Source organism: Zonotrichia leucophrys, chromosome 10, assembly GCF_028769735.1.
Source record: "Zonotrichia leucophrys gambelii isolate GWCS_2022_RI chromosome 10, RI_Zleu_2.0, whole genome shotgun sequence".
Taxonomy (NCBI): Eukaryota; Metazoa; Chordata; class Aves; order Passeriformes; family Passerellidae; genus Zonotrichia; species Zonotrichia leucophrys.
Window position 1 is genome coordinate 17,461,794 of NC_088180.1, and position 25,959 is coordinate 17,487,752.

A 25,959-nucleotide genomic window follows, 5' to 3' on the forward strand; every position below is an offset into this window, starting at 1 on the left:
CCAAAAAATGAATGAACATAATCTTTTAACTATTTTTTTAAAAAATGAAACCTTGAAGTGTCAGCTAATTAGAGAAGGAACCTAAAACCATACCTTTGCTTCATAAAACATTTTTACCCACTAGGGCTGACTGAAAAATTTATTTCTTTATTTTTTATTGAAGAGCCCAGGGTTTTCTTCCTTGTTTGGGATGGGATTTTTCAGTATCTCAAAAATTTCCAGAGGACTGAAAAATTTTTCTTACTCATCTAATAGGAAAATACAATGTAGGGCAGATCCATCATCCTCTGAAATCACTGGGGCCTTCCTGTTGGCTGCTGCTCAGTTTGTTAGCCTGAAGTTTTCCAGAGCAGCACAGGATCCGTGAATCTGTTGCAGAGACTCAGAAATAACATGGCTTTCCATTAATTTTGCAAACCAGCTGGGCAGAGCTTTTTTGGTGTAGTATTGAAAAACATTCGGTGACACTGGTGAGTTTTGGAATGTTTGGAGGTGCTGGCTTTAAATATTCTGCACATCTTCACCCTCATCCCTGTCCCGTTTTTCAGCTGTGCAGTGGCAGCACTCAGAAGTCAAAATGGCAAAAGATTAGGCTGTGGAGGGTGAGCTGCAGCCATCTGGTGCTGTTGAGGAATTAATGTGTGAGCTCAGCCTCCCTGCCCACCCCCATCCCCACATCCTCTGCACCAGAGGCTTGGATTTCGCTGTAATGGGACAGGGAGATGAAAATATCTGTCAGGGCTAAACTGTGGTGGTTAATTCAGACAAAGGAGCAGCCAGCCAGCCATTCCATCCAGTGGCCACTGCAGGAGCTGCTGGGGCTGGAGCAGAGGTGGGTGGTTATCAGTCCCAGGAATTGACAGCTGAGTTGGGCATCGCTGGGGGGATGCTCTGTTAAAGCATCAGCTTGATTTGCTCCCGGCTCTGGAAATACCTGCACACATTATGACAAGGTCAGTAGCAGTTTTCAAGTTGTATTATTGTTGTAATTCTGCTTTTGGAGGAGGTTAGCTTATCCTGGCTTATCCTGGGTTAAAGCATCTCATTTATATCTTGGTCTGCTAAATAAAAATATCCTACCTCGTTGCCAAAGATCTGCTGGTTATGGAGGGGCCTAATGTGGCATTTACAAACTCTTGTCAGTTTATGTGTCAGAGATGCAGTGATTTGGGCTATAAAGAAATAATCATCTGTGCATTGTGCTGCTTTGTTATGCAGCTCTTTGCTGATTCACAGCACTGACCTGCAAACCCTCCCCTTTTACTGATGGCATTCTGTCAATTTAGGAATTTTAGAGGGTTTTTTTCCACCTGCTGTTATAATAAGGCCTGTGACAGGGTCTAACTACACATGACCCTAAAATTCTCATGGTACTCTTTATTACTAAAAAGGCTTATTTTTATTTTGTTTCTCTGAGCCGGGCCAGCAGTCTGTGCACTTTAAAAGTGATACCTTGTGCCCTTTTAATGGCAATAAAATAACATTGCTTTTTTATTGATAACCTCTGGTTTCATTGGGATATTTTGTAAAAGAAAATTAGTCTTGCCCTTAGCTTTTATACAGGGCTGTTACGGCAAAGCCACACTTAAAAGGTATTTCCAAAGCATAAATCATTGAAATCAAGAGAGAAATAATTCCAGAGTTAGTAGTTTTTGTTCAAGCTGTTAAGTGTTGTGAGGAATAGATGATGGATGCATTTTTAGTGTCAGCAGATGCATTCCCCCCACAAACAGCCCTGGGTTTGCTTGCAGCTTTTTTAGTAGAAAACAAGAGAAGAAAAGAAGCTGTGGATTTATAGAGAGGTTAAACAAATATGATGCAGAGGCTGCATATTAAAGAGTAAACTCCATGGCTTTATTTTCATAGATGTTCAAAGGTGTGAGAGAAAAAAACCCAGAGGTTTCTCAGTTCAAATAGGCTTCATTTATCTGTTTTTGGTGCTGCTTTGGGGCAGTGCTCTCAGAGGAGCCTGTGCCAGCACAGGAACTGCCCAGATCTGTGTGCAATAAAGCAGAAACTAAAAAATGTGTCACTGGGTGTGTAAAGTTTCTGGAGTTTCTTGGATAGTACAGGAATATCCGAGAAGTCCTGCTGGGATATCATCCCTTGCACACAGAAAGTGCAGGAACACAGACCCTGTGTGCAGTGTGCACAAGCTGGTTCCTAAATCCATAAAATCCAAGAATTTGCAGCCCTTTGCTACATCTGGGCTCAAATGCTCAGCGTGTTGCACAATCAAGTCCAAAAGCAGAGGTTCAGCGTTCCTGAGCTCCAGTATTGCTCAGGGCTGGCTGTGACTGAGGTGGCTCTGACAGGAGAGCCATGAGGAGCTCAGGCAAGGAGCAGGAGACATGTGAGGTTAAAAGCAGAGCAGAATTTCTTTGGATTTCAGCCCAGATTTCTGCTAAAAATGGCTGGTGCATGTATTGGCAAAACGTTATTCCCAGCCTACACGAATGGCACTGCTGATGGTAGGTCAGTCATGCATCTTGTAGAAATAACCAGTCTTTAGTCAGTAAAATGTAGTTTTCCTTATTTATTTTCCCCCCACTGGTGAGTATAAATGAAGGTTATAGAACATGCTGCTTCTTAATTTGCCCTAGTTTTTCAGAAGCCAATATATCATTTACTAAGTCACCGGGAAGTCTTCTGTGAAGTGGGTAATTCTGTTGGTCAGATGTTAACTTTGCCTTGGATGGTGTTTGTACTTTTTCAAAATTTGGGAATGAACAGCCAACCTTGTCTCATTTAACGTCTGAAAGCTCTACTAAAATCTGACAGCACCATATGAGTACAGCTGTTGCAAACTTTTTTACCTGTATCTCACCAGTTTTGCACTTTTCAGGCTTCCAGTTGATAGTCACAAGGATTGTTTTTTGCTGGAGACCTTTGGCAGCTTCTTCCCTCGGGCCTAAGGCAGGAGGTCAATTTACCCTGCAGAATGGAATCATAGAAGGAAGTTTTGGTGTAAGAAATTTGAGATGGGTAGCAATATCTTGCTGCCAAGAATATTTCATATAAAAATATTGGTTTCCAACAGTAGAATTGCCCAGATTTCTTACACTCAGTGAAACCCTTATTGAATTCTGCTTGATGAATTGAGATATTCAAAACTGAGCAGTTTTTATTTGGTCAATAAAAGTTTCCCTAAAACAAGACTGAAATTGAGTTTAAGGACTAAAATGAATACACTGAAGATTGTTCTGGCAATAAGCTCCATGGAGCCAGGTGTGACCTTCCAGTTCCTGGAGATCCCACAATTCTACACCTAACTCATGGCCAGCCCATGTTCTTCCAGGGCTGGTGGCACCAGGGTTTGTGACTGAGCCATTGCACCACAAAGGATTTCAGGGGGCCAGAAGTGTAAGGGGAAGCCCAACACATTGGCTGAGTTGTTTTGTGAAGTAGTCCTTGGGCAAAACACAGAAGTGGTGTTGAGTTGGGGTCAAGCAGGCAGAGTTCCTCCTTCCCACAACCCTGTGACCCTTCTTGTGCTGTTGGAGTGGGGCGGCTCCAGCAGGAGAGGTGGAAAATGCTCCTTTCAAACTTCCTTTATTCCCAGTTCTGTGTGTGGGAGGGTGGCTGGAGACCTCTCTGCTTGAGGGGAATGTGACACCAGGATCTGATGAATCTCTGACTGTGAGATTCTTGTACTTCCACCCTCCCAGGCCATGATTTAAAATCAAAGAGAGATGGTCCTGCTCAGTTCTTTGGCAGAAAGGGTGTGCTTTTACATCTGGAATGGCTGCAGATGACAGTCTCTAAAATCTCTAAAATTGAGTGACAGTCTCTAAAATCAGGATTGAGGCTGGAATTGAGTAAAATTTGTCCCTCCTTTCTGCAATTTGTAGGAAGCAGATGGAAGTTGCCCTGCTCTGTCAGCCCTGGTGTGCAGGGCTCCTTGAGCAGGAAGCTGAGGAGCTTTCCAGCTGGTTTGTATCTCTGATGTGAGGCATTTTTTCCTCCAAGGGGAATTCCAGAGCTTCTCTCTAGGTTCAGGATTTCATCACAGGGTGCCAAGAGGGGAGGCTGCTTGTTCCAGTAACTGCAGTGTTTGCTGGGATCTGTACTTCTTGAATTTTCTTAGTCCAGTTCTGAGTTGTTTTGACTGGAGAGCTATTTTGCTCTGAAGTTCTCCTTTCTATCATCCTTTAAACATACTTGCCTAAGAATATTTTTTTCCTATCTTTGGTGTCCATGAAAATGAAAATGAAATCATATGTGATATTTTTAGTGATCCCTTATAGGTGTGTGGTGTGCTTTAAAAGACTGAACCAAATGCAGGAATAATTTTTTTTCCCACATACTCCCTAAAATTACAGAATTATGGAAGCACTACACCCATTAATGTGAACTCTGAGATGCTGTTTATTGTGCTGTAATTTAACCCCACTTTCATGGGCCTTGATTTCTGCTCCTTGTCCTTCACAGGTTCTGCATCATCTGGGAAAGGTTATTGGTGAGGGCACACGTTTAATGGCACCGAGCTCTGGAGCCATCTCCGATGTCTGAGTGATTTGAGCTTCGTTTAAATAATTGATGAGAAGTGTTAGTCAGAACCTACTGGTGATTCAGGCTGCATTATTCAAAGATATTTACTGACAGTTATAGATTGCTCCAAATTTACTTCTCTTTCCAGGCTGCATTAAACTAGGCCCTGTGTGACATATATGTCTATTTAAAAAATAAATAAATCCTTGTTAATACATGTGAAGAACTGTGGGCTTAAGTGCTGTATTTAACCAGTTGTAAATAAGCAATAATAATTCATTATATTTTAGCAGGAAAAAAACATTTTTTTTCAAGTGGAAAATGCTTTTTTCCTCTGTCTTGGTTGTTGTTCAGGAGTAGACCTGAAAACATCTTGTATTTCAGTGACTTTAATGCAGCTTTCCCTGTACTGGTAGTTGGGGAATGGCTGGGTGTGAGACTTCCTGCCTGCCTCATTAGCCACCCACCAAAGCATCTTCTCTAATGGCTGCAGCTTTTAATCCCTGACACTTAAAAGCTCTTCTGGCTCCCAACACCATTTAGGAGAAGAAAGTCTGGTCTAGGAGATTCTCCAGAATTGATTAAGGTGACACTGGGCATCTTGCATAATCTCCTTTTACTTTTTTTTTCCCCAGAGTAAATATTTCCAATTTCTTTTATTTCACACTTGTAGAGGTTGAAAATGCTGGAGGACAGTGGGATTTTGCCAGGCTGTTGTCAGGAGTGAAGTGTGACTAAAGCAAGGCCAGTAAATCCAGATTTGCCTTTCAGATTCCTGCCTTTGTCACAATTCCTGCAGGTGCCAGTCCCATGCAATTCCTTCTCTTCCCTGGCTCCTCAGCAGGAGGAGGAGTGTGCCAGGAGATGAAGGGTTCATGTGTCCACATGTGTGAGCTTCCACACCTTCCTTTGGAAACCACCTCTGGAAACCATTGGGGAACTCTGCCCCTCTCAGTTTCGTGTCCCCGTTGGGAGGAACTTTAGCATTTATCACTTTCTCTTACCAGGCTCTATTGCGTGCAGCAAACAATTCCACTGAAAATCACCAACTTCTTTTATTCCCAGGATTCACTGATGTTGTGGCTGTGCATGGGTAATGAGCAGGCACTTCTCCCTGACTTCTCTTTGCTGTTTTCCCTGCAGGAACTGTGGACATGGGTGGCAAACAGTCCACGAGTGGCGACGTCTCCGTCACCCAGACCCCTGTGACAGAAAGCATCCAGGATGCCTACAAAGCTGGGGACACCAGCAAGGCCCAAGAGTTGATTAGGTTGTCCTGTGAGGAGACTGCACTGCAAGTGGAAAAGGTTGGGTTGGGTTGCTGCTCTCTCTCAGATTTTATTGGCAAAGATGCCAAAATTTCAAATTTGCTGCTGTTTTCTGTCGTTTTTTCATGGAGAAAATCCGTTTGGTTGTGTGGGTCCCAGGCATGGATGGTTGTGTGGGGCTCTGCAGGAACATGTTCAGGAACAGTTTGCCCTTGAAAACGCAGATCAGGAAGATGAGGCAGACCACAGGGAGCAGTGTCTGTAGGAGCACAGGCTGTGTGAGGAGGGGTGCTGCTGCTGTGGTCACCAAACAGGGAAATGCATTTTTCCCTGTAAAAAGGAAGCAATTTATAGACTTAGCAAAAAATGTATTCCCCCATCAGTGCAAAGATGGTTAATGGCCCCCTGGGAAGATTTTGCTGCCTGTGTGTAGAATTTTATCACAAACTCTGTGCCAGCTTCTGCACTGCTCTGCCTTCAGAGCCCTCCTTTTGGGCCTGCTCTTTGCACAGAGCTGATGTGAGTGTTCTGGGAGGCTCCCTGCATGTCAAGTCCAGTCACAGTGGCCATCTCCAGAACAGGTAATACTGCATTTTGCAGCTGAGCTGTGCAAATGCTTTTTCTGTTGGTCCATGAAGAATGGGTTTATACTCACTGTTCTGTGCCTCGGGCACTAATGTGAAAAAACATACAAAAACCCCTAAAATACAAAGCCCAACAAATTATGTGGAAAACCATACAAAAAACTAAAATACAAACCCCAACAAATCAACATAATAAATTTATCAACAATGATTACAATGGCCACTAGTGTTTATGACATTTTCTATTAACCACAGTGACAGTGGACATGCCTTGGCATGGGCACAAATAAACCCTTACAGCTCTAGAAATGCTCTTTCTCTGCCTGCTGCCTTTAACAGAGAGTTTCTTCTGCTGTGTTTCCTTCACCAGTGTCAGCTTTTAGGCATTGCAGCAGCATATGGGGACCTGCAGGCAGTGAGGTACCTGCTGAAGGAGGCGTTGGTGGTGTTACCAACAGAGCCCAACGATGACAATGCAGCCGTGGTGGCGGCGTATTTTGGGCACAAGGACATCGTGAAGGAGCTGCTGGATTCCCTGCGTGGTAAGCCCTGGGCTGACCCTGCCTCCCCTCGAGTTTTTCAGGAGCTGTGTGCTGCAGCTCCAAGCAGGCATTTGGGTTTTTTGGCATTCCTTGGAAAGGGAGGGGTTTAGTCATGGGAAAGTGCGTGCGGGATCAGATCTCTGCTGTGCTTGAAGGAAACTTCCCCCTGGGGAAGAGAAACACATACATAAAAATATTCCATGTTTGCAGGCTGGAAGTGGAGGAAGATGCCAATGAGACAGTTCATTCCTGTCAGGCCTCACAGCTGGGTAACATCCCAGACCCTACAGGGAGATTAGGGGATTTTCAGGATGCAGCATCATCCCACTGCTGATCCAACAGCCTCAGTGGTGCTGGCAGAGTCGCCTGACTGGTCAGGGACACTTTGGGTGCACAGCTGACACCCACTCTGTTCTCTGCTTGACATTTTGGGGACTTTCAGGGGAATTCCTTCTTTAGAATAATAATTACATTTTACTTAAGTTTTATTGTAGTAATTATTTTGGAGCAGAGACATTTTTTTGATTCAGACACGATTCCTAAGGCAGCAGTGGTGGCAGAACTCTGACTCAGGACCAGGTGCTGTGTTTGGGTCCCTGTTGCTCTCTCAGTGTTCTCTGAGCTTGGAAACTGCTTCTCCCTGGGACCTTCCATGCATTTGGGGCCCAGAGGTCCTGCAGAACATCTGGGGCAAATCCTTGACCTCAGACACTGCAGTAACACAAGAGCAAATCTGGCTTCTGCAATATTTAACCTGAATAGAGCTCTAGCTCCTCACTGGGACTAAATAGTTGCCAATGGACTCACTGAGAACAGGAATAACCTGTTGGGAAACCTGCTTATTTGGTGTCCTGTTGGAGCACTGGTAAGCAAAATAAATGTTCCAGTTTGGGGGATGCAATTAAATGTAATATTTCCTTCAGCCAGAAAGGAAGCTGAGTAACCTAGTAGAAAAATTAAATTATGTTAATATAATGCACTGAGTAATGAAAAGTGACTAAAGTAGTTTCTGGAAACTTAGCTCAGTTTAGAAGTGACCAAATTCCCTCCAACTCTTGCTTCAGGGGGGTCAGGGGAGGAGCTCTGTACAAACAGCAGCTTTCAGAAAGTTTTATGCAGGACCTTCCAGCTGTTTTTTTGGGAAGTTACAGAGAAACCAATCACAGGACTTGGGTATAAATTACATAAATTTGCAATTTGGCTGTTGCACTGCAGTGATTCTCCCTGGAACACTGAGAACTACTTGTGGTTTACAGCTTAAGTGGAGCCCATTTTTTGTAGCAGGAGGGTGAGGGATTTAGTGGAGTTGTTAAGAATGCAAAGAGAGATGTAATTTCCACATGGATAAGCTGCAAAAAAGCCTTGACATGTAAAACTTGGGCTTGTGGATGTTCCTGTAAATGTTTCAGAGAGGATGTGAATTTGTAAAGGATATGGAGGCATTACAGGGAATCAGGGGAGATTTGAGGACTGCTTATTGTTAGCAGAAATAATTCTGTCCTGGGCATTTAGTTGCATGTCCAGAATTAGGCACACCTGGAGAAAAGTGGTGTTCTACAGGAAAACGTTATTTTTGAAAAAAAAAAAAAAAAAGGCAGTTTGAGAATGACTAAGACTTCAGCAAATTCATGCAAAAATCAGAACATAGTGTTTTAGTTTTTAGCTTTAAATGACATTTGTCTGACTTTACTATGAATTAATAGTGAAGAGTTGACCTGAAATGAAATATTTGAAGGGGAAATGAAAGTTTTTGTGGGAGACTTCATGTTGCAGCAAAAACAAGCTAAAACAATTCCCTTTTTGTTGGCTGAAGCTTTTTTTCTTTTGTTTGTTTTATTCCTCCAATAACATGAAAGCTTACCTGGTTTTCCCCATTCTTTGTATTCCCTCTCATGATCTTGGAAGAAGTGGCCAATCTTGGGTGTTTGGATCTAATGTCTGTTTGGATCTGGATGCCAAGACAGTCCTGATCATCCCTCTTTGGGGTCAGATGTTTATTTATCTGCTGGTGTTTTAGCAGATAAATGCCTTGTGAATGCTTAAGTCAGAGGCAGACAAAAGAATTCACCCACTGTTTGGGTGGGTAAAGAACAGTTAAGCAAAGCTGAAAGCTGTGCCTGACCAGCTTAGGGCCCTTCTCTGACACACTTTTGCAGTGCAAGCTGTTCCTTTCATCCTCAGGAGTTTCACCCTGTCCCAAACCCCTTTGCTCAGCCATTATCCGTGGCTGTTCCTCATACATCACAGCTCGGTGGCGCCAACTAAGTCACATTTTGTGTGTTTTTGGTAGGTCCCAACACTTGCCAGCAGCTCCTGAACTGGATGCTGGCCATAGCCTGCCAGCAGGGCCATTTGGACATTGTCAAGCTCCTGATCCGTGCCTACAGTGCTGACCCAGAGAGCTGTGCAGTGAGGAGGAACGAGTTCCCCGTCCTCATCCGCCTGCCCCTCTACGCTGCGATAAAGGCAGGTGTGTGTCTGCATGCTTCCACTGTCTGCCCCTTTCCTGCCAGCTCTGCAGAGAATGGGCTGAGCTGTTCACACACAGGATGGTGTCCATGCCGTGTCTGCAGTTGGATTTCCAGCAGGATGAATTAAAGTAAAACTGGCTCTGAATCTGTCGACTCAGCCAAATTGGAGTCAGGGCCTTGGGAAGTTAGATTGCTGTAAATACTGAGAGGCTGAACTTTCCTCTATAAACTCCTAAGGAAAAGACCCTTAAAATTCAGAATCCTTGCAAGTAAAAGCATTATTGTTATGGACACTCTGGCACACATGCTTGATTTAGGCTGAATAATTTGCACTTCAAAGCACAGCTGTGTGTGTAGTTTAATAAGATGGGAAAAAAGAGAAAAAAGAAAGAGCCTGGGCCAGCACTTTTACACAGTATCTTTGCTGTCTCAGTTTGACCAAACTGAGTCCTGCCACTGGAGGAAACAGCCTTTACACAGTTCAGTTTCCTTTTTGCACACCCCCACAGTTTTTTTTCAGAAGTGGTTATTTCCCAGGATTTCTGTTCAGCTCCCTGCTGGTTCATTTACCTGAGGTGAAGGGAGCAAACAATCTGCTTTTCTCCCAAGGGAATGAAGATGTAGCTGTGTTTTTGTTGAGGAATGGAGCTTTCTTTTGTTCCTACATCCTGATGGACAGCCCTGAATCCAGCAAACACCTTCTGAGGAAGTATTTCATTGAGACAACCCCACTACCAGGTAGTGCTCCAGCAAAAACAGTAAGTAACCATTTATCTGCCTGAGGAGATGTTGTTTTGAAGGGGCATCATGTTAATAGTTGATAATTGTCTTTGCGTGCCATGTGGCTGCTGATCTTCTCCTCAGCTAAGAGCCTTGTGGTTTGCTGCCCTTTTAGAAAGCCAAGTGGCTTTGGTGCTGAATTACAGGGTGTGAAACATCAAGGCATTTGAATGGCATCGCTGTGCAAGGCACAGCCACAGCTTCTGTGGGGCAATTTAAACACCATCGTGTGAGCCAGGGTGTGCTGGGGACAGGAAACACCAACTCTGGGCTCAAAGCCTTCCAGAGAAGCTGAGATGCCTCTAGCACAGATTCCCTCTGTGCCCCCAGGGTCATCACTCCCTTTAGGTTCCTGTTGTGCCCCCTGCTTGCAGGGTGATGGCACCAGCTCTGTGGTGTCCCCAAGGGTTGGCATGGCACAGAGCTGAGCATGGGAACCCTTCTGTGTCAGACAGTGCAGGTAAAAATGGGCTTGGGTGGCTTTTTGTTAACAAGGAGCATGAGCAAAGCAATGATCTGTTGAATATCTTCCCTACTTCAGATTCTCAGCAGTAAAAAAGTGTCTCCCCCTGGTATTGTTACTAATTTATAGGGAAGCACATAGTATTTTCTATTATTCATACTGTTCTCCAGCAATTTATTATCAGGCATTTTGAATTTTTTCCCCTCAACGTGTAGTTTAATGCACACTGAATAAGAGCATCAAATCCCTGAGCTTTCAATGCTTACAGTTTTCATCAGGCCACAAAAATTTGGCAGTGAAAAGATGTCCCTCACCAATCCAGTTGAGTATCTGTGTGCTCAGCTTGTAGCATTGTTGGTTCTGCTTTGGTGTTAAATTAAAATAAGGAGAGAGTTTTTAGTAGCTTTACAAACTTCTCCATTCTCTGTTTTTCTGCCAGAATCCTCTCACTGTTTCTGTTGATACCCTGGGTGTTAGACCACATAAATGAGCTTGACTCCTTTAGGTTCAATCAGTAGATTTAGAGCCCTCTTTGTGCTACTCTTAATTTTGTTGGCAGATAATCAAAAGGAATCTGAATTCTAGATAGAGAAGAGTAGGTAGATAAGAGTTGATAAAATGTTTTTAAGAAGAAAAAAAGAAATCCAACTGGATAATTCAGCTTGAATAAGCTCAGGATAAATGTTTGAATCACAGGGAAGAGGTCTGTTTCCTATGTGAATTTGCTGGCAATATTTAACTTAGCTGCTGTAAAAATGACTCAGCTTTGCTGTTGTCACACCCTGAGCAAAGAAGAGAGCAGTCTTCAGATATCAGCTAATTGCCAGAATGGCCTGGTTGAAAAAGAAAGAAAAAGAAAAAAAAAATCAGAGAAAAAACACAGAATCTTGACCTTGATTCTCCTAGTAGCGATTTATTTTTAATATGTTTGCTTATTTAATCCTTTCTCTTTGAATTCATTTTGGCAGACTGGGACAGACTGGGGAGGATCTGTCCTAGTTTGTCTGCAGAGCTCAGATCTTTGGGAAGTGACACTCACACACCCTGATAACTTTGATAACTTTTTACAGCACAACTTTGTGGCAGCTGCAGACAAACTGCCTCGGTGCTTTCTTCTTGTCTCAGAGGGCTCATCCTGAGATGGATTTTGCACTGGGAGGAAGCAAAACTGGGCTGTGTGGAGACTGGGACGTGTGTGGCAGCCAGCTGCATGTCACAGCGTTCTCCCCTTGGACAGGAAGGGCAAACCAAGCACTGATCATTTCAGAGAGAGCCCAGAACTTGAGGAGGGTTTGTCCTTCTGTGCTATCTCTGAGTGGAACCACTGGAGCACAGCTGAGCTCCAATGGATTTCACAGCAGTGGCTGCAGAGCTATGCACAGAATGTGCCTGAGAGCTGCTTTTGGCTGCCACACCTTCCAGACAGCCCTTGCACCCAGCACAGCTGCCCTTTCTCAGGCAACACGAGTTACATCTCATTTTTCTAATATCTGTTTCTCCTTTTTGTGTTCTTTCCTGGCATGAATTTATACCCACAGCAAACCACAGCTTTGCTAAAGAGGGGAAGTGGTCCATTTTTACAGGAACAGGTAACAAGTGCCAAAGAGAGCCTTTGCAATGAAGTGGCCAGGCACAGATTCCAGACTTCAGTAGATGTAGCCAGCAGGGAGATAAATGTAACTTTCCAGTGTGTGCTGTGTGAGATATAGTTAATTTTTCCATTACAGGCCAGAGAAGAGCTTTGTCTGCTGTATTTTCCCTAGGAAATATTTTACCAATAGTTTTATATTCAGGCATACAAATGTATGTGTGTGTGTGGGATCCTCCTCTCATTTCTTTATCCTGGTAATCTCACTTACATCACCAGCAGCACAGAGCCCTGCAGCAGTCCCACACAGGATTCAGAGCAGGGCTGTTGATGGAGGGAGCAGATCCCTGTCCTCAGATTATCCCATCTACAGCAGCAGCGAGGTTCTGGAGCACGTCACGTCATTTAGGAGAAATGCACAACAGCCTCTCTTAATCACCTTAGCAGACAGCCTCAGATTTAAGTAAATATTTTTCATATTTATAGTTGATCCTTTGCCCAAGAGCAGCGGGGTTTCTTGCTCCTGCACAATTTCCAGTCCTTTGCCTCAGTGCATCCCCTGACATTGCTGCAGTAGATTTCAGTTTAGTCTTCAGGGCTTGTATTGAGAAATTCTACCTTTGGCAGGAGAGGGGAGTCTGCAGAGGTTTTCCTTGGCCTTCTGAGGAGCAGTGAGCTGTCTGCAGTCAGCCCTGAGCTAACATCCTCTGAACTCTGTCCCTGGTTTAGCACAGAGTTCACCACCAGCCCCAGACTGAGAGGGGTTGGGCTGAGCCCTGAGCTCTGTGAGTTTGGCATCAGAGAAACAGCTTTTCTGGGAAAACAGTGCACGTGAAGAAGTATGAGTTGGGAGTAAATCCCCTCTTTGTAGCACTGCTGTCGGGATTTCTTTCACTTAATTAACATTTCACTGCAGAGCCCTGAGCCAACCAAACCCCTAAGGTAACTCCACTGACACCAGCTTACTGGTACCAGCTGAATTTGGTCCCCTGTCTCTAAATCAGATAGAGGGGTTTGGCTTGTCCTCCAGCTTGCAGAGACACTGTCAGTCCTTGTCTCTGCATGGGAAGGAGGGCACTGATTGCTGGGATTCAGAAACTGCCCTGGATACAGGACACCAACCCACAGCACTGATAGCAGGTGCTGGATTTCACAATCTTGTCTGTGGTTTGAGAAGTCATTATCTGCATTCTACAGGTATCTCCTTATCACATTAACCACCCTGAGGCCATGCCTCTGCATTTTTGAGGGAAATGATACACAGCAATCTAAATGCAAAGTAGAGATGGTTTATCAGTCTGCAGCACAGACACAAGGTCCTGCTTGCAGCCCCTAAAAGAAGGCTGTAAGGTTGTATTATTGCTGCACTGTTTGGTGTACTCAAGGACAAGTACATTTTTCCTAAGCCAAGGGATTTGTGGTATGTGTTACAGGTGAGAGAAAAGTTCAGAAAGCTGCATTTTAGAGTTTCTAAGCAAGGAGCTGTTAAATATGCAGAATGGGGAATCTGGCAGAAAAGCAGGATATGTTTGGTGTGAGAGTGGAAGCATTGCAGGGCAGCTCCCATTGGGTGCTGTGCACTTTGCAGTAGCAGTGGAGACTCTGCTGAATTTGATTTCTTGTTGCTGCTGGCTTGCTGTGTTTTACAGGGGTGCCTTGTGGCATGGCAGTGGATGTAGCTTTGAGCTCCCTGCCTTGGTTTCCCCAGTGGCACAATGGGCATAATATTTCCATTCATATTTGCAGGGCTGTCCTGAGGCATCACGAGTGAAGGTTTGAAAAGCACAGTGTCTGCACTAAGTACAACTACTGTCAGTATCTAAAAAGTGCATCTGTTTGTACTTACCCTTTGTTCCATTCACCAAAACATTTGAACTGTCAGATCTACATGATCAGTCCTGAGTCTCAGATAAGCATTTGAGACAGGCCTTTGTTTCCCTTTTCTTTGTCTTCTTTTCCCAAACTCATTCCTTTTAATTCTAAATTTAGGATTAAAGGTCCAAAGAGCTAAATACTGGGCATTGGAAAAGAAAGCAAATTAAATTTGCTGTCGTGTTCTTGCTGCCTCCTGGTGGAGAATTAACGGTCATTCCATTGAGGCTGGTTTTGGGATGAGTTATGTCAAAAACAACAAGTTTATGAAAACATTTTGGGAATATAATTTTTAAAATGTGCATTTCAGGACAAGAATTGGAATGCAATGAGCTGATCTTGAAAATGAAGCCTTGGGTTGTTTCCTTGCATTGATGAAAACTGTGTGTTCACACTTTCTTCTGTCCATGCTGGGCCCTGGATAATATGGACTGGTGGAGAGGTCCAGGTCCCCTGCTTGAGCTTGCTCATGGTCTTTGGAGTGAAATCCTGGAGCAGATACAGCAGGGGCTGCTGATATCCAGGCATGATTTCATCTCTGAGTCAGTTTAATTCCTAGAAGCAGATTGGAAACTGAGAAAATGTTTATGGCCTGTGCTCTGCTCTGCCAGATCCCCAGTGGTGTAGCACAGGCTGAGACCAACTGGCATTTCACTAATGTGGTTTTCTCTTCTCTCTCTGACACATGCAGGCTCTGTGTGTGAACTGGTCAAACCTCAAGCTGCCCTGGGTGGATCTGGACTGGCTGATCGATATCTCCTGTCAGATAACTGAGCTGGATCTCTCTGCCAACTGCCTGGTGTCCCTCCCCTCCGTGATCCCGTGGGGGCTGATCAACCTGAGGAAGCTCAGCCTGGCTGACAACCAGCTGACAGAGTTACCCAGTGTGCAGTCCTCCGATGAGATCATTTGCACAAGGTGTGTGCTCCCCACAAAGCTGAGCCTGCAGGGAGAGCAGCTCTCACTGGCCTTGAGGGAGACTGTGTGAGGGGAGAGCACATTGCAGGAGCTTCTTGGTCTGTGAGGTTTAGCTTAGGATTTGCCCCTCTGCATTCTCAGGGTTTCCAAGCTTGTTGTCAGGACAGTTGTGGGGACTTTCATTCCTGTGTTGTCTCATGTTGCCTCTGCTTTACTCCAGCTCTGGTGAGCCCCACTCCTCTAAGCTGGCTCAGAGTGACATTTACTGGCTGATAGCAATGATTTGAATTGCTGTCTGTCCAGAGCACCTCTCCCTGCTCCCTGGAAGGGTTAATTTTCTAATTAGGGTTTTATCCTTTGCCCTGTGAGGCACACTTGAGCCGCTTTCATTCAGAACTGAAGCTGTCCTGGTAAAACAAATGTCTGTGGCTACAGGAGGCTTTGCTAGTGTTTTACTGATGCCTGACTGAGATTGTTCTGTACTCACAGATTACTCGAGGTTGATGTATCCAGCAACAGGCTCTCCACTCTTCCTACTGGATTCCTACATCTTAAAAACCTTAAAAAACTCATTGCTTCCAAAAACTCTCTGGAGAAGTTGTTTGACGAGGAAAACAGTACGTACAGTCCAGTGCTGGCCTTGTATTTCAGGGCTGGGCTCTAGGGAAGAACCCCAAAATGTTAAAATAATGGCTTAAGTGGCTTTAAAAAGCTCTCCTGCTTATACCAAGGCCACAATGTTTCATGTTTTGCAGCAACTAATTGGATTGGTTTAAGGAAGCTGCAGGAGTTTGACGTCTCTGACAACAGGTTGGTGGAGCTTCCAACGGTTTTTCTATACTGCTTCAAGTCCCTAAACATGCTGAATGTTTCCAGAAATCAGCTGAAAGTGTTTCCAGACCCCTGGGCCTGCCCCCTGGTAAGTTGAACTGCTCTGACAAAGTCAGAGGCTGAAATAACTGTTGAAACAATGCAAAAAAGAAAAATTGACTGTGATGCTTAAAAAGCTGTCAGATACTTAAAAGGCTGTTCTCTAGGAGTGCCCCTGCCAAATTTGGTTTATGGGTTTCAGATCCAGTCTTTCTGAGGTTCCACCCTGTTCTCACCATGTTGATGGCACTGGTGGAAAAGTTTTAGAAATGTGTCTTACATGGATGTGTTCATTTTCTCTGTGGTTCCTCTGGCAGAAGTATTGTTAGGGTCATTTTACAAAACACCCAACTTTCACCAGGGGTGACTTTGCCCAAACCCATGGCAAATTAGGACATCTGTATCCACACCCATCACTGTGACTTTATTCCTCATTTTTACAGGGACAGCAGGGGAACAGAATCCTCTGGGGAAGTGTTTGTGGTTGAAAAGCAAATAGGGGTGGGTGATTTTCAAAATAATTTTTGGAGTTTTTGCCCATCAAGAAATTTGACCAGCAGTTGAGTGCATCTCCTTAGCAAACCCTATGTGCCTGCAAGCCAAATAATTTATCTAGATCAAGGTATCTAAAGAGACCACCTAAAATTAATTTATTAAAGCTTTTGATATGTGACAGCTGATCTACCACATTATTTAAAGAGATGATTACTACTCTGTAAGTGTGGGGCTTTTTATGTTTTCCAGAAATGTTGTAAAGCCTCTAGAAACGCACTGGAATTCCTACCTGATGCATTGACTGTGTTCTGGAAAAATCACCTGAGAGAAGTGGATTTTTCTGAGAATTCACTGAAAGAAGTTCCAGCAGGACTCTTCCAGCTTGAGGTAAGTGTCATTTCTTCCTAATTCTCACATTATTTTTCCTGACACTGACTCAGACTGGCTGCCTGGGTAAGGTAGGAGCCCTCGTGCTGGTTTGAACTGGTGCAGTTGCACAGAGCCCCTGAGCAGGCTGTCACCCCCTGAATCACCACATTCAGGCCCTCACCCAGTGAGATGTATCTAGTTTCTCACACAGGTCTTCTGAGAGCTCTCTGGATGTCTGTGGTTTGCAGAATTTGGGAGCACAGTTTGGAAGACAAGCCCTGCATTGTAGCTCCAAGCTCCAGCCATTGAAATGTTGATGTACTCAAGTACACTCGAAAATAGTTGTGTTTTTTCTTGAAAAAAGTGTTGTGCAATTAGGAGTTAGTCTTTCTGTGCTGAAAATAGCATGTTTGAATGCCCTAAACAGTGCTGCCTGGGACCTCTGTAATCCTCAAGGTTGTAGATTAAATAATTCTTTCCTGTGGACACCACAGATCCATGGGTTTATGTCAAAATTCTTTAGAATTTCTGCTTTCACATGGTGTTGTCATGAAAGCAAGCAGAACTTGGGGTTTCCTCCAAGCTTCCCTGCAAGATTGTGAAACTCAGAGAAAAACAAAGAAACAGAGGTGAATCTGGGCAGAAGTTCCATGCTTTTCCCTGCTGGCCTCTCTGGGAAGGATGCAGAAGTGATGGTTCATTTCCATGCCCATCCTGATCTCAGGATGTGCTGCAAAGATGCCTTTTACTCCTGCTGGAGCAAGAGGGTTGAATTCCCTCAGTTCTTCCCAGTCCTCCCAGCACATTTGGCTTTGCTCTGTGGTGGCTGTTTGTTTCCAGTTGGCATTTCTCCTGAAACAGAATGAATCCTATGGACTATTGTCTCCAAAACTTGGTTTTTCTGAATGCATTGAGAGCCATCCCAGGGGGTGGGAGCCACCATGGCAGATATTAAACACTAGATGGTGCTTCCAGGGCACAGTTCTTAGGTGCTGCTGCTCAGAGGGTGCAGAGGGAGAGACCTCAGCACAATCTTTGCTGATATTTTCAAAGTTAGTGAGTCTTGGCTGCCCTAAATCATGTCAGTTCTTATCTGTATATCATCAGCATTTTATTCATAAAAGAAATATAAAATATTTTCAGTGCCCTGAGGGCCAGAGTGTGGTGAGCAATAGAAGGTGAAACCGCATGCCTGGAGGAGCCCTGGCTTGGCTACTCCTTGATTGTAGAGCTGGTGTGGGTGAACAGGGCTGTGCTCATGCTCCAGAAGCAGATGTGGAGGAGGCAGAAAGGGGAAGTGAAGTGTTCCTACAGATAATGTATTATTTTTATGTAGGAACAGCTGTGAACTGTTTTCTCCCTGGGAAAAGCAGAGAGCAGAGGAGGCCTGTGACTTGAAAGCAGATGTCATGGGACAGCCATTTGTCACTGTAGCTGCAGTGCAGTGGAGTTTATCACTGGCCTTTGCATGGTTTGCAGAGGAATCTCGAGGCTGGGACCAGCTCAGTCCTTAATGCCATGTGTACTCCAGAAATGTGGTGTTGAGAGAAACAGAAACCTCCTCAGCTTTCCTGGCTGTTGCCTTCTAAAGGAACCAACCAAGCCATGTCTTAGTTCTCTGGACTACTTGGCTTCTCCTGGAGAGACCTGGCCCCCTCTGGGTGGAATAATTCAGATTAGACTCTGGTCAGCTTTTCCACATCATGACCTTGACTGAGACACCTTAATGTGATGCTGCAGTCCCTTCACTCAGGTGTCACCCACACCCTTTTGCATGCTGTGGCAGCAGCTTTGAAGGAAGTTTGTCTGGCACTGCTGTTGTGTCCCTTCTGGAGGCCCCCATTCTCACACAGAAAGGCAGGAAAAATGGAGAAATCAGAGACAAGAGGCAATTTAAAAGGACTGGAGATCTCCAGAGTTTCAGCCATGGAGAACCACAGCCAGCTGACAGTCACTGATTTCCCCCATGCACAGAACCACTGGAGAGAAGCTGCCCAGGCTCTCAGCTCCCTGGAGAGTGCCCTTGGTCAGTGTTGGGAGCACACAGACACAGTGACTGAAAAAGAATCACCCCAGTTAGAGCCCCCAGAGCACATTTGGGCTAATTCTGGGATGTGCAGCCTCCCTCTGCTCCCTCCCCCTGCCCAGGGGTGTTCTGGGGAGAAGTCTGAGGCATTGTCCTTGCACAGCCCCATGCTGACACTTGGAGAGAGCCCCACACCAGGAGCCAAGGGCAGGCTGGGCCCTCCTCCCAGGGGAGCACAATGATGGTAAAAGCATTTTCTGTCAGTTCTCAGTTTTCCAGTTCTCCCTTTCCTTGGGTGGCTCACTTTGGAGTTCTGTATTCCTTTCACCTTCCCCAAACCCAGCAGAGCCCAGCTCTGCCCCTCTCCATCACTAGAGGGAGCGTTTTGCTCGGTAATTCACATTCCAGCCACTGCTGCTTGTCCATCACTTATGTCACATGGACACCTCATATTTTTCCAATCTAAAAAAGGGGAGGAAGGCCAACAAACTGCTTTGTGAGACCCTGTTAATCCTGCTCGATGAAAAGGGGCATAAACCTTTTTTATTAACATGGAGCACATAAAACATTTAACACACTTGACACTGAAGTCTCTGCTGGTAAAACATGATCTCCATGGGGTATAATTCATTAATATTGCTGTACTTCTGACAGGAGATAATTCAGCTGACATTCTGCTTTATCTCAGTTTTTCATGGTGGGGGGGCTTGCTGGATAAACCTGGTTGGAAACTCTACAGACAGCACTGTTTTTCAGTGGAAAATTGGATTTTCAGCCAAATGAAAATCATCATTTGAGCCTCAACATTATTAAGGGCAGATGGAAGAGCATAAACTTTACAAAGCTGAATGGGAACTGCATTTTTTCTTTTATATTTCAGTTAAATTCAAAGGAGATTGTATGTTAAACTTGGTGTTTCCAGCTGAGTCCTATCTGTGTGGGATTAACTGTATGGTCTCAATCAGTTTCACTTGTTTTTAAAATTCCTGTCTCTGCTGGGAGGGGGAAAAAAGGAGATGTGTAACTTGTATATATCTCAGAAAGTGAATACAAATCCTGTCCATTTTAATAGAGATGTCATAAAAAAGCAATCAAAACTTTCCCTTGTGTGAAGTGGTTCATGTTTTGCACCCTGATTTTATGATGCACTGCAGGTGTAAGCCCACTGTGTGCAGACACGCACATTTATTACATATATTTGTAGTCCATACGTGGCATCCTGTGTTGGTAAATCAGAGTGTTCTTTCCCACTTGGAAAGGTTTGCTCACTAAGAAGTAAGATGTCCTCTTGCATGGGCTGTTTCCAAGAGCATCTGTCAGCAAGTGGAGCAATAATCTCCCTGGAGTGAGCGGTGCTGCTCCGTGCAGAACCTGCTGGGGACAGGGAGGAAATGTTTGCATGCTGGGCAGCACGGACAGGATGTTCTGATGAATAAGATGTACTTTCTTCGTGTTTCTGTTATTTAATAGCCATGCTTAAAAAGCTCCTTCTGTGTGTTTGGTGCTCCCTAACTCCAGGCTGTTCCTCTCCTAGGCTTTGGTGTCCCTGAAGCTGCTGGGAAATCAGTTAGTTACGTTGCCTTCGCAGGATAAGTGGAATTGCAAACAACTTAAGTCGCTGGATCTTTCAAAAAACCAGCTTGGGAAGTAAGTGTTGCTTTCAAGTTTTGGCTAAGAAAACAAAAGCTGAAGAAATAATAGCAAACCCAATGCCTCGTGTAACACAAAGGGTGTCAGGAGAGAATTAATCACCTGCATAGAAGGCATTGATACCCACATACCATGTCCCCAAGTACATTGTGTGTCTGTGACAGTGATGAATTATCCTTTGCTGAATTCTTTGGGCATTTAGCACACTGTATCATTTATTAAGTGGATAGATTATTGATAATAGCAGTTTAATTTCTGAGCATGTAGGAATTTCTTCAGCCCACTGTATGGTTCATCACTACAAATACAAGTTTGTGGGGAGCATATCTTAACCATAAACCATCTGGCTGGACTGCAGTTATTAGTTAGTGTGGGAGTATTGTTATGGAAAAATTGAAAAGTCTTTGTTTCTTAAATGGAAGTATAACCAGCTGCAAGTTCATAGAGATTTCCAGCCTAAAGGATTCTGTGATTCTAAGGCTGATGTTAATAAGATCGTCCAATGAATGAGTTATGTTCTTCTGTTTAAAAATTCCAATAGAGATGTTTAACATAGAGAGTTAAAGGTCCTTTATCATCTCCAAAATTGCACTGAATTGTGTCATGCTGATATCTTCTCATTTGGGTGCCTGTCCAACACAGTTTCTGGAGTCCTTAGGAGTTTCTGTGTCAGTTACAAAAGACAAATTGCCACTTTTTGAATGTCCCAGTGCATTTCCAGAGTCATACTGGTGGGTCATCTTCTCCAAGCCTCCCTGGGGAGGGCAGGCAGTGGCTGCAGGTCGGTTCTCCAGCACTTCTGGTGAAACTCCTTCAATCTGCTGTTTGACAACCACTTAACCCTGACACCCATAAAGCCAGGGGTCAAGTGCTGCTGCCCTGGGAGCTGGGAGAGCTGCTTGAGGAGCTCTGTTGATTTGCCAGGAGAAAACCACTGGGCTGGACAAGTGTTGGTGGAGTCTGATTGCACAGTGGGTTTCACCCCCATCTCTCTCCCCAGAGCAGGTGGGATCCTGTGAGTGCATGATCAGGCTCTTCCCAGTGTAGCCCAGCACCTTTCCAAGATGTTTTCCCCACGAGTCCCTGTTTTGTTTGGCCCACAGGAGCGATGAGGGGTTTAAGACGAAGAGGATCCCCTTTTTCACCACCAAGAACAGGGTGCGTGGTGGCCCCGAGGCAGGTAAGGCACACAGCGAGTGCTGGCAATGCCAGCAGAGCTGGGAGGCAGCAGGAATCTGCAGCTTGGCTGGAGGGAAAGCAGAGGAAATTCCTCTGCAATTTAAAGTGCAACTGCGTTTCATTAAGAGGAAATATGTTCAGATAAAATGTTTCTAAAGAAATGATGCAGCTGGTTGGTACCACCAATATAGAAAAATGGTGTGAAACCTGCTTCTTTTGCCCTTCATGAAGGTTATGCCTTTTAGCCAGAGCATTAAGTGGCATGCTGAAGGGAAATTAACCCATAATTATCCCTGTGACTCTTAGGATTGTTTTGGTTGCTCACTTTATAAATGGCACATTTTCCCCTGCCTGTGATTTGCACCCTCAGTTTGGGGCAGAGCTGATGAAATGCACGTGAAATCCCAGAGAGAACAAAGGGATATCTGAAGATATTGCACTGCTTCCTGCTCTCTGTGGGATTCATCTGCATTTCTTTTGTTTGTTGTTTTATTTTAAAGCACTTGGGGAGTTTTGTCATTCTGGCTGCCTGCAGAATGCCTGGCTCTAAGCATTCCCTGCCAGTCACAGAGTGGGACAGAGCCAGCAGCACATCCCAGCAGCCCTGGATGGCTCGTGGGAGCAAATCCTTCCCTCAGTTCCCCTGCAAACTCTGTCTGAGGTGAAAATGGTGAATGAACCACGTGCAGCCATAGCTGTAGGTTAGGGCTGGAGATCCTCACCTCCAGCTGCTCTCTGGGAGGCAGAGGCTCTAACCTGCACCTCCAGGCCAGGCTGGTCCTGCCTCATTTTCCTGGCCGTGGCAGTGGAGGCTGCTGTGCTGGCTGAGGTGTGTGTGCCCCCCAGGGGGAGAAGAGGTGGATCTGTGCTGTTTCACAGGCAGGAAATGGAAATGCTGTGACATTGTCGGCCTATGGAACAACTGGAAAAGGAGTGTGAACCTTGTGGAGTCTGACATATCCTCAGAGCTTTGCTGTGAAGTGCTGCAGCAGCATTTCCCAAAGGGGAGAGAAGGGCAGGAGCAGCAGGCAAAGGCAGCTACAGCCAGCTCTAAAAGGGAATTGCTGTCCTAATGGGAATCTCTACATGCTGCAAACCCAGAAGGCAGGAGAGGATGGGCTCTGCAGCAGTGACATTTGAACAGCCACTCTACACCCTGGTGCAGCCTGGAGCTGCCTCAGGTGGCCCCAGGTGTGAGGGGGCACAGAGCAGCCCACCTGGCTGGTGCCTGGGTGAGCAGCACAGAGACAGAGCAGAGGCAGCTCATCCTTTTCTCTCTGTTCCTCTGCCAAGTGTAGCTTGGTGAGACGAGAGGATGTGGCCAAGAATTTAAACATCAAGAGAAAACAGAAGCTGGAGTACATCAGCTGCTCACAGAAGTCTCCTGGTGAGGTGGGGGTGGACAGGTTTTCATATGATTTACCAACAAAGCTGTTTACTGAAGTCTAGGTTATTTAAAGAGAATAATTTATGGTGCTCACTATACTTGATTGATAAGTCTCAGAATAACTTCTTGCACATGCATGTGTGGTGTTGGTAGCGTTTATTCATCCAAAAATACATTTTCAAGATGGGTTTTGTTTTAATTTTTCTACAGTTCTTTAAAAGAAAATTTGAGCTGAAGCCAGAGAAATCATAAATAACTCATGAATAAATAATTACAATTCATAAACACCTCGAGCTTGCTTCCAATATAGTACACTCCTTTCCACCTGGGACTCTTTGGTGAATTCAGAGTATTGCTGCTATTTTAGGAGTTTGCTCCTACGTGTCCAAGAGGGACTAAATCTGTCTGTGCCCAGGTACCTACTGAAGAGCAACAATGCAAAGTTCAGCAATGAGCCAGAAAGGAAGTGAATTGCATCCCTGAATCAGCCTGCTGTTTTCCTAAAATAATCCCAAAGATGATTTTTTCAGTTTGAAAACTCAAAAGGCAGACTGTGACACTGCCCACACCAGACAGTCCTGTCACGTATATGAGACACCCCTGCAGACAGTGGGACTCTATCTTGCTCCTTTTCTGATCACAGCTCAGGCTGCAATGCTGTTAATATTAGAACTGGGGAGTTTTCTCCTGAGAAAACCTCTTCCAGTTTTTTTTCCTCTTTTTGACTGAGTCTAATTGCAGTTCCTCACATTTTCTCTGTAAAGGAAGATCTTGGTGAAGTGGAACTGTCCCATCCCTCAGGAAGGGAGAGTCTTGCATCTCAGGGAGTTGCTTTGATTGACCATGGAGGCAGCAGATGGTGCTGGTTGTACTTTCCTATTCAGACTCCAAGCCTGCCTGGTTTTCCTTCATTTCAGGATGCTCTTTGGTAGATAAATGTCAAACCTCAATACAGCAACACAATCCATGGCAGCTTTTTGTGCCATTTTTGGAGTGAAATGGTGCTCTTTGGGGCTTGAAGAGCTTCCCTTTGTTTGAACCCCTCCAGCAGCAGCAGCAACTCAGCCATGCAATTGATGATCCTACTGCTTAGGCTGCTCCCAAAATGCACAAGATGCTCCTCAGGCATGGGGGAAGTTCCCTGAGTCCTTCTCTAAAACAGAACAAAGGGGCAAACACCAGCATGTTTTGGAGACAGCATAGGTCAGTCTCAGCTCCAGTTTGGGTTTTCTTCTCTGTTGTTACTGACTTTGATCCACCATAAATTACTGTGGGATGCAGTGTGGGGACCTGAACATAAATTCTGACTGGCTTTTCTCAGGTAATATGGAAAAAACACCTTGAGAACCAGCTGTGCCCTGGGTGTGCCCTTTCAGTGCCTTGTTAAGAACCAGTTGTACCCATGGGATGCCATCTCAGTGTTAGGCTGCAATAGGGGCAGTTCACAAGATAATACCATGTATTCAGCAGCAGGAGACAAGGTGCCACTCATCCCCTGAGCTGTTTTGGCAGGTTTGGAGTTCCTCCCTCAGCACACAATAAGCCCTGGACACTGTCCCCTTCCAGGACTGTGACTTTAGGACATTGAGATGTGAACACTGATGTTAGATTGTCACTGAAGGCCATTTGCTTTTCTGCTCTTGCTTGGTGGTGGCCCTGCCAATGGATGTGACCTCATGTCCTGCCTGCAAAGTTCCCGTGAAGCTCTTGGTTCAGAGCCTTGATGCCTGTTTTGTTGTTTCTTTTTTTAAAGGTGCATTTTGTGTTCTGTCTCGTTCCAGGTCCTTTTTTGGAGTTTCCAGCATTTCTGAGTGATTCTCTGGAGGTTCTTTATCTGAACGACAATCAGCTGGACTCTGTCCCGCAGTCCGTTTGCCTCCTGAAAGGTTTAACAGAGCTTTATTTAGGAAAGTAAGTCCAGGTCCTGGAAAAGCTTTGCAGTGTTATTCCCGTGTTGTTTTAGTGACCAGTCTTCTGTGGAGCCCCACCCCAGATGTCCAGTGCTTTTGAAGTCAGAAAGCTGGAAATTGTCAGCCCCTCGTTAGAGCTGTGCCCATGGTTTGCTTTAGATAAGGAGGAGGCTGGTCTTTGGAGTTAGGGAAGATGATCTAATGCTTTGAACACAGGCCTGGGAATCTAATGTGCCTCTAGTTCATTCTGGCTTTTTGCTGTCAGTTTCTGTAGTGCTACATTCAATAACTCATCATTTTTGCCTTTATTTCCTCAACTATCCAGCAAAGATGATTACATTTGTCTGCCTTGGAGGATAAATTGAGGTTATACATCACTTTTAGGATGGAAATTGCTATTAAAGTGCTGAGTAGTCTTATTAAAATGTTAATGGAAGATTTCTGCAAGGGTAGAATAGCGTAATCTGAGAGTCCATGAGAGCAGCTACTTACACACAAAGCCTGGTTGTTGGTAGATTTATTTGTTTTTGTACAGTAACCCTGGTATCCGAGAGCTTCCTCCAGAACTTGGACAGCTGGCTAATCTCTGGCAGCTGGATATCGAGGAACTCAATATCAGTAACGTTCCTGCAGAGATCAGAAAAGAGGGTAAGGCTGATGCTGTGTATTCTTTATTAAATTGACTGAACATGCAATAAAATCTCTTCCTTTTAATGGTCAAGAGCAGGAACAGACAGTGAATGCCTGAGCCCTCATGGGGTTAACTGGAATTGCACAGGGAAACTTCCTACTCATATTTACAAATTTGATAATCAGTGCTAAGCTCTGGCTGTAATGATCAATTCAAGACAAATCACAATTTGAAATGATGACTTATAAATGCAGTATTTCATTTGCAGTATGCATAAATTCTGTGGCTTGCTTCCTGAATGTGGATATTTTAGGATATTTAGATGGTCTCTCTATAGACTGAAGTGTTTAGGATCAGCAGTCACAGTCCCATTGAAGTGACTTTATTGTGAGCTGCTAGGTTTTTGGATCCATTACAATGCTGTTTTCTTTTTTTTTTTTCTTTTTTTTTCTTCATTTTAATCAG

At 44.7% G+C, this 25,959-nt stretch overlaps 1 protein-coding gene across 3 annotated transcripts in view; it reads left to right on the plus strand.

Annotated features, from left to right (window-relative positions):
• The window catches only part of LRRK1 (leucine rich repeat kinase 1), a 72,336-nt gene that overhangs the window by 13,414 nt on the left and 32,963 nt on the right, over positions 1-25,959 (plus strand). For 2 of the 3 annotated variants that reach the window (XM_064722224.1, XM_064722225.1), the window contains 12 exons: positions 5,635-5,798; positions 6,714-6,885; positions 9,176-9,355; positions 9,966-10,114; positions 14,751-14,977; positions 15,467-15,594; positions 15,733-15,896; positions 16,592-16,729; positions 20,272-20,384; positions 21,491-21,567; positions 24,735-24,864; positions 25,399-25,511. In XM_064722224.1, the coding sequence (XP_064578294.1) occupies positions 5,635-5,798; positions 6,714-6,885; positions 9,176-9,355; positions 9,966-10,114; positions 14,751-14,977; positions 15,467-15,594; positions 15,733-15,896; positions 16,592-16,729; positions 20,272-20,384; positions 21,491-21,567; positions 24,735-24,864; positions 25,399-25,511 (1,755 nt within the window). Of the gene's footprint in view, positions 1-908; positions 954-5,634; positions 5,799-6,713; positions 6,886-9,175; positions 9,356-9,965; positions 10,115-14,750; positions 14,978-15,466; positions 15,595-15,732; positions 15,897-16,591; positions 16,730-20,271; positions 20,385-21,490; positions 21,568-24,734; positions 24,865-25,398; positions 25,512-25,959 lie in introns of those variants that run through there. The other variant, XM_064722226.1, reaches the window with a different exon arrangement.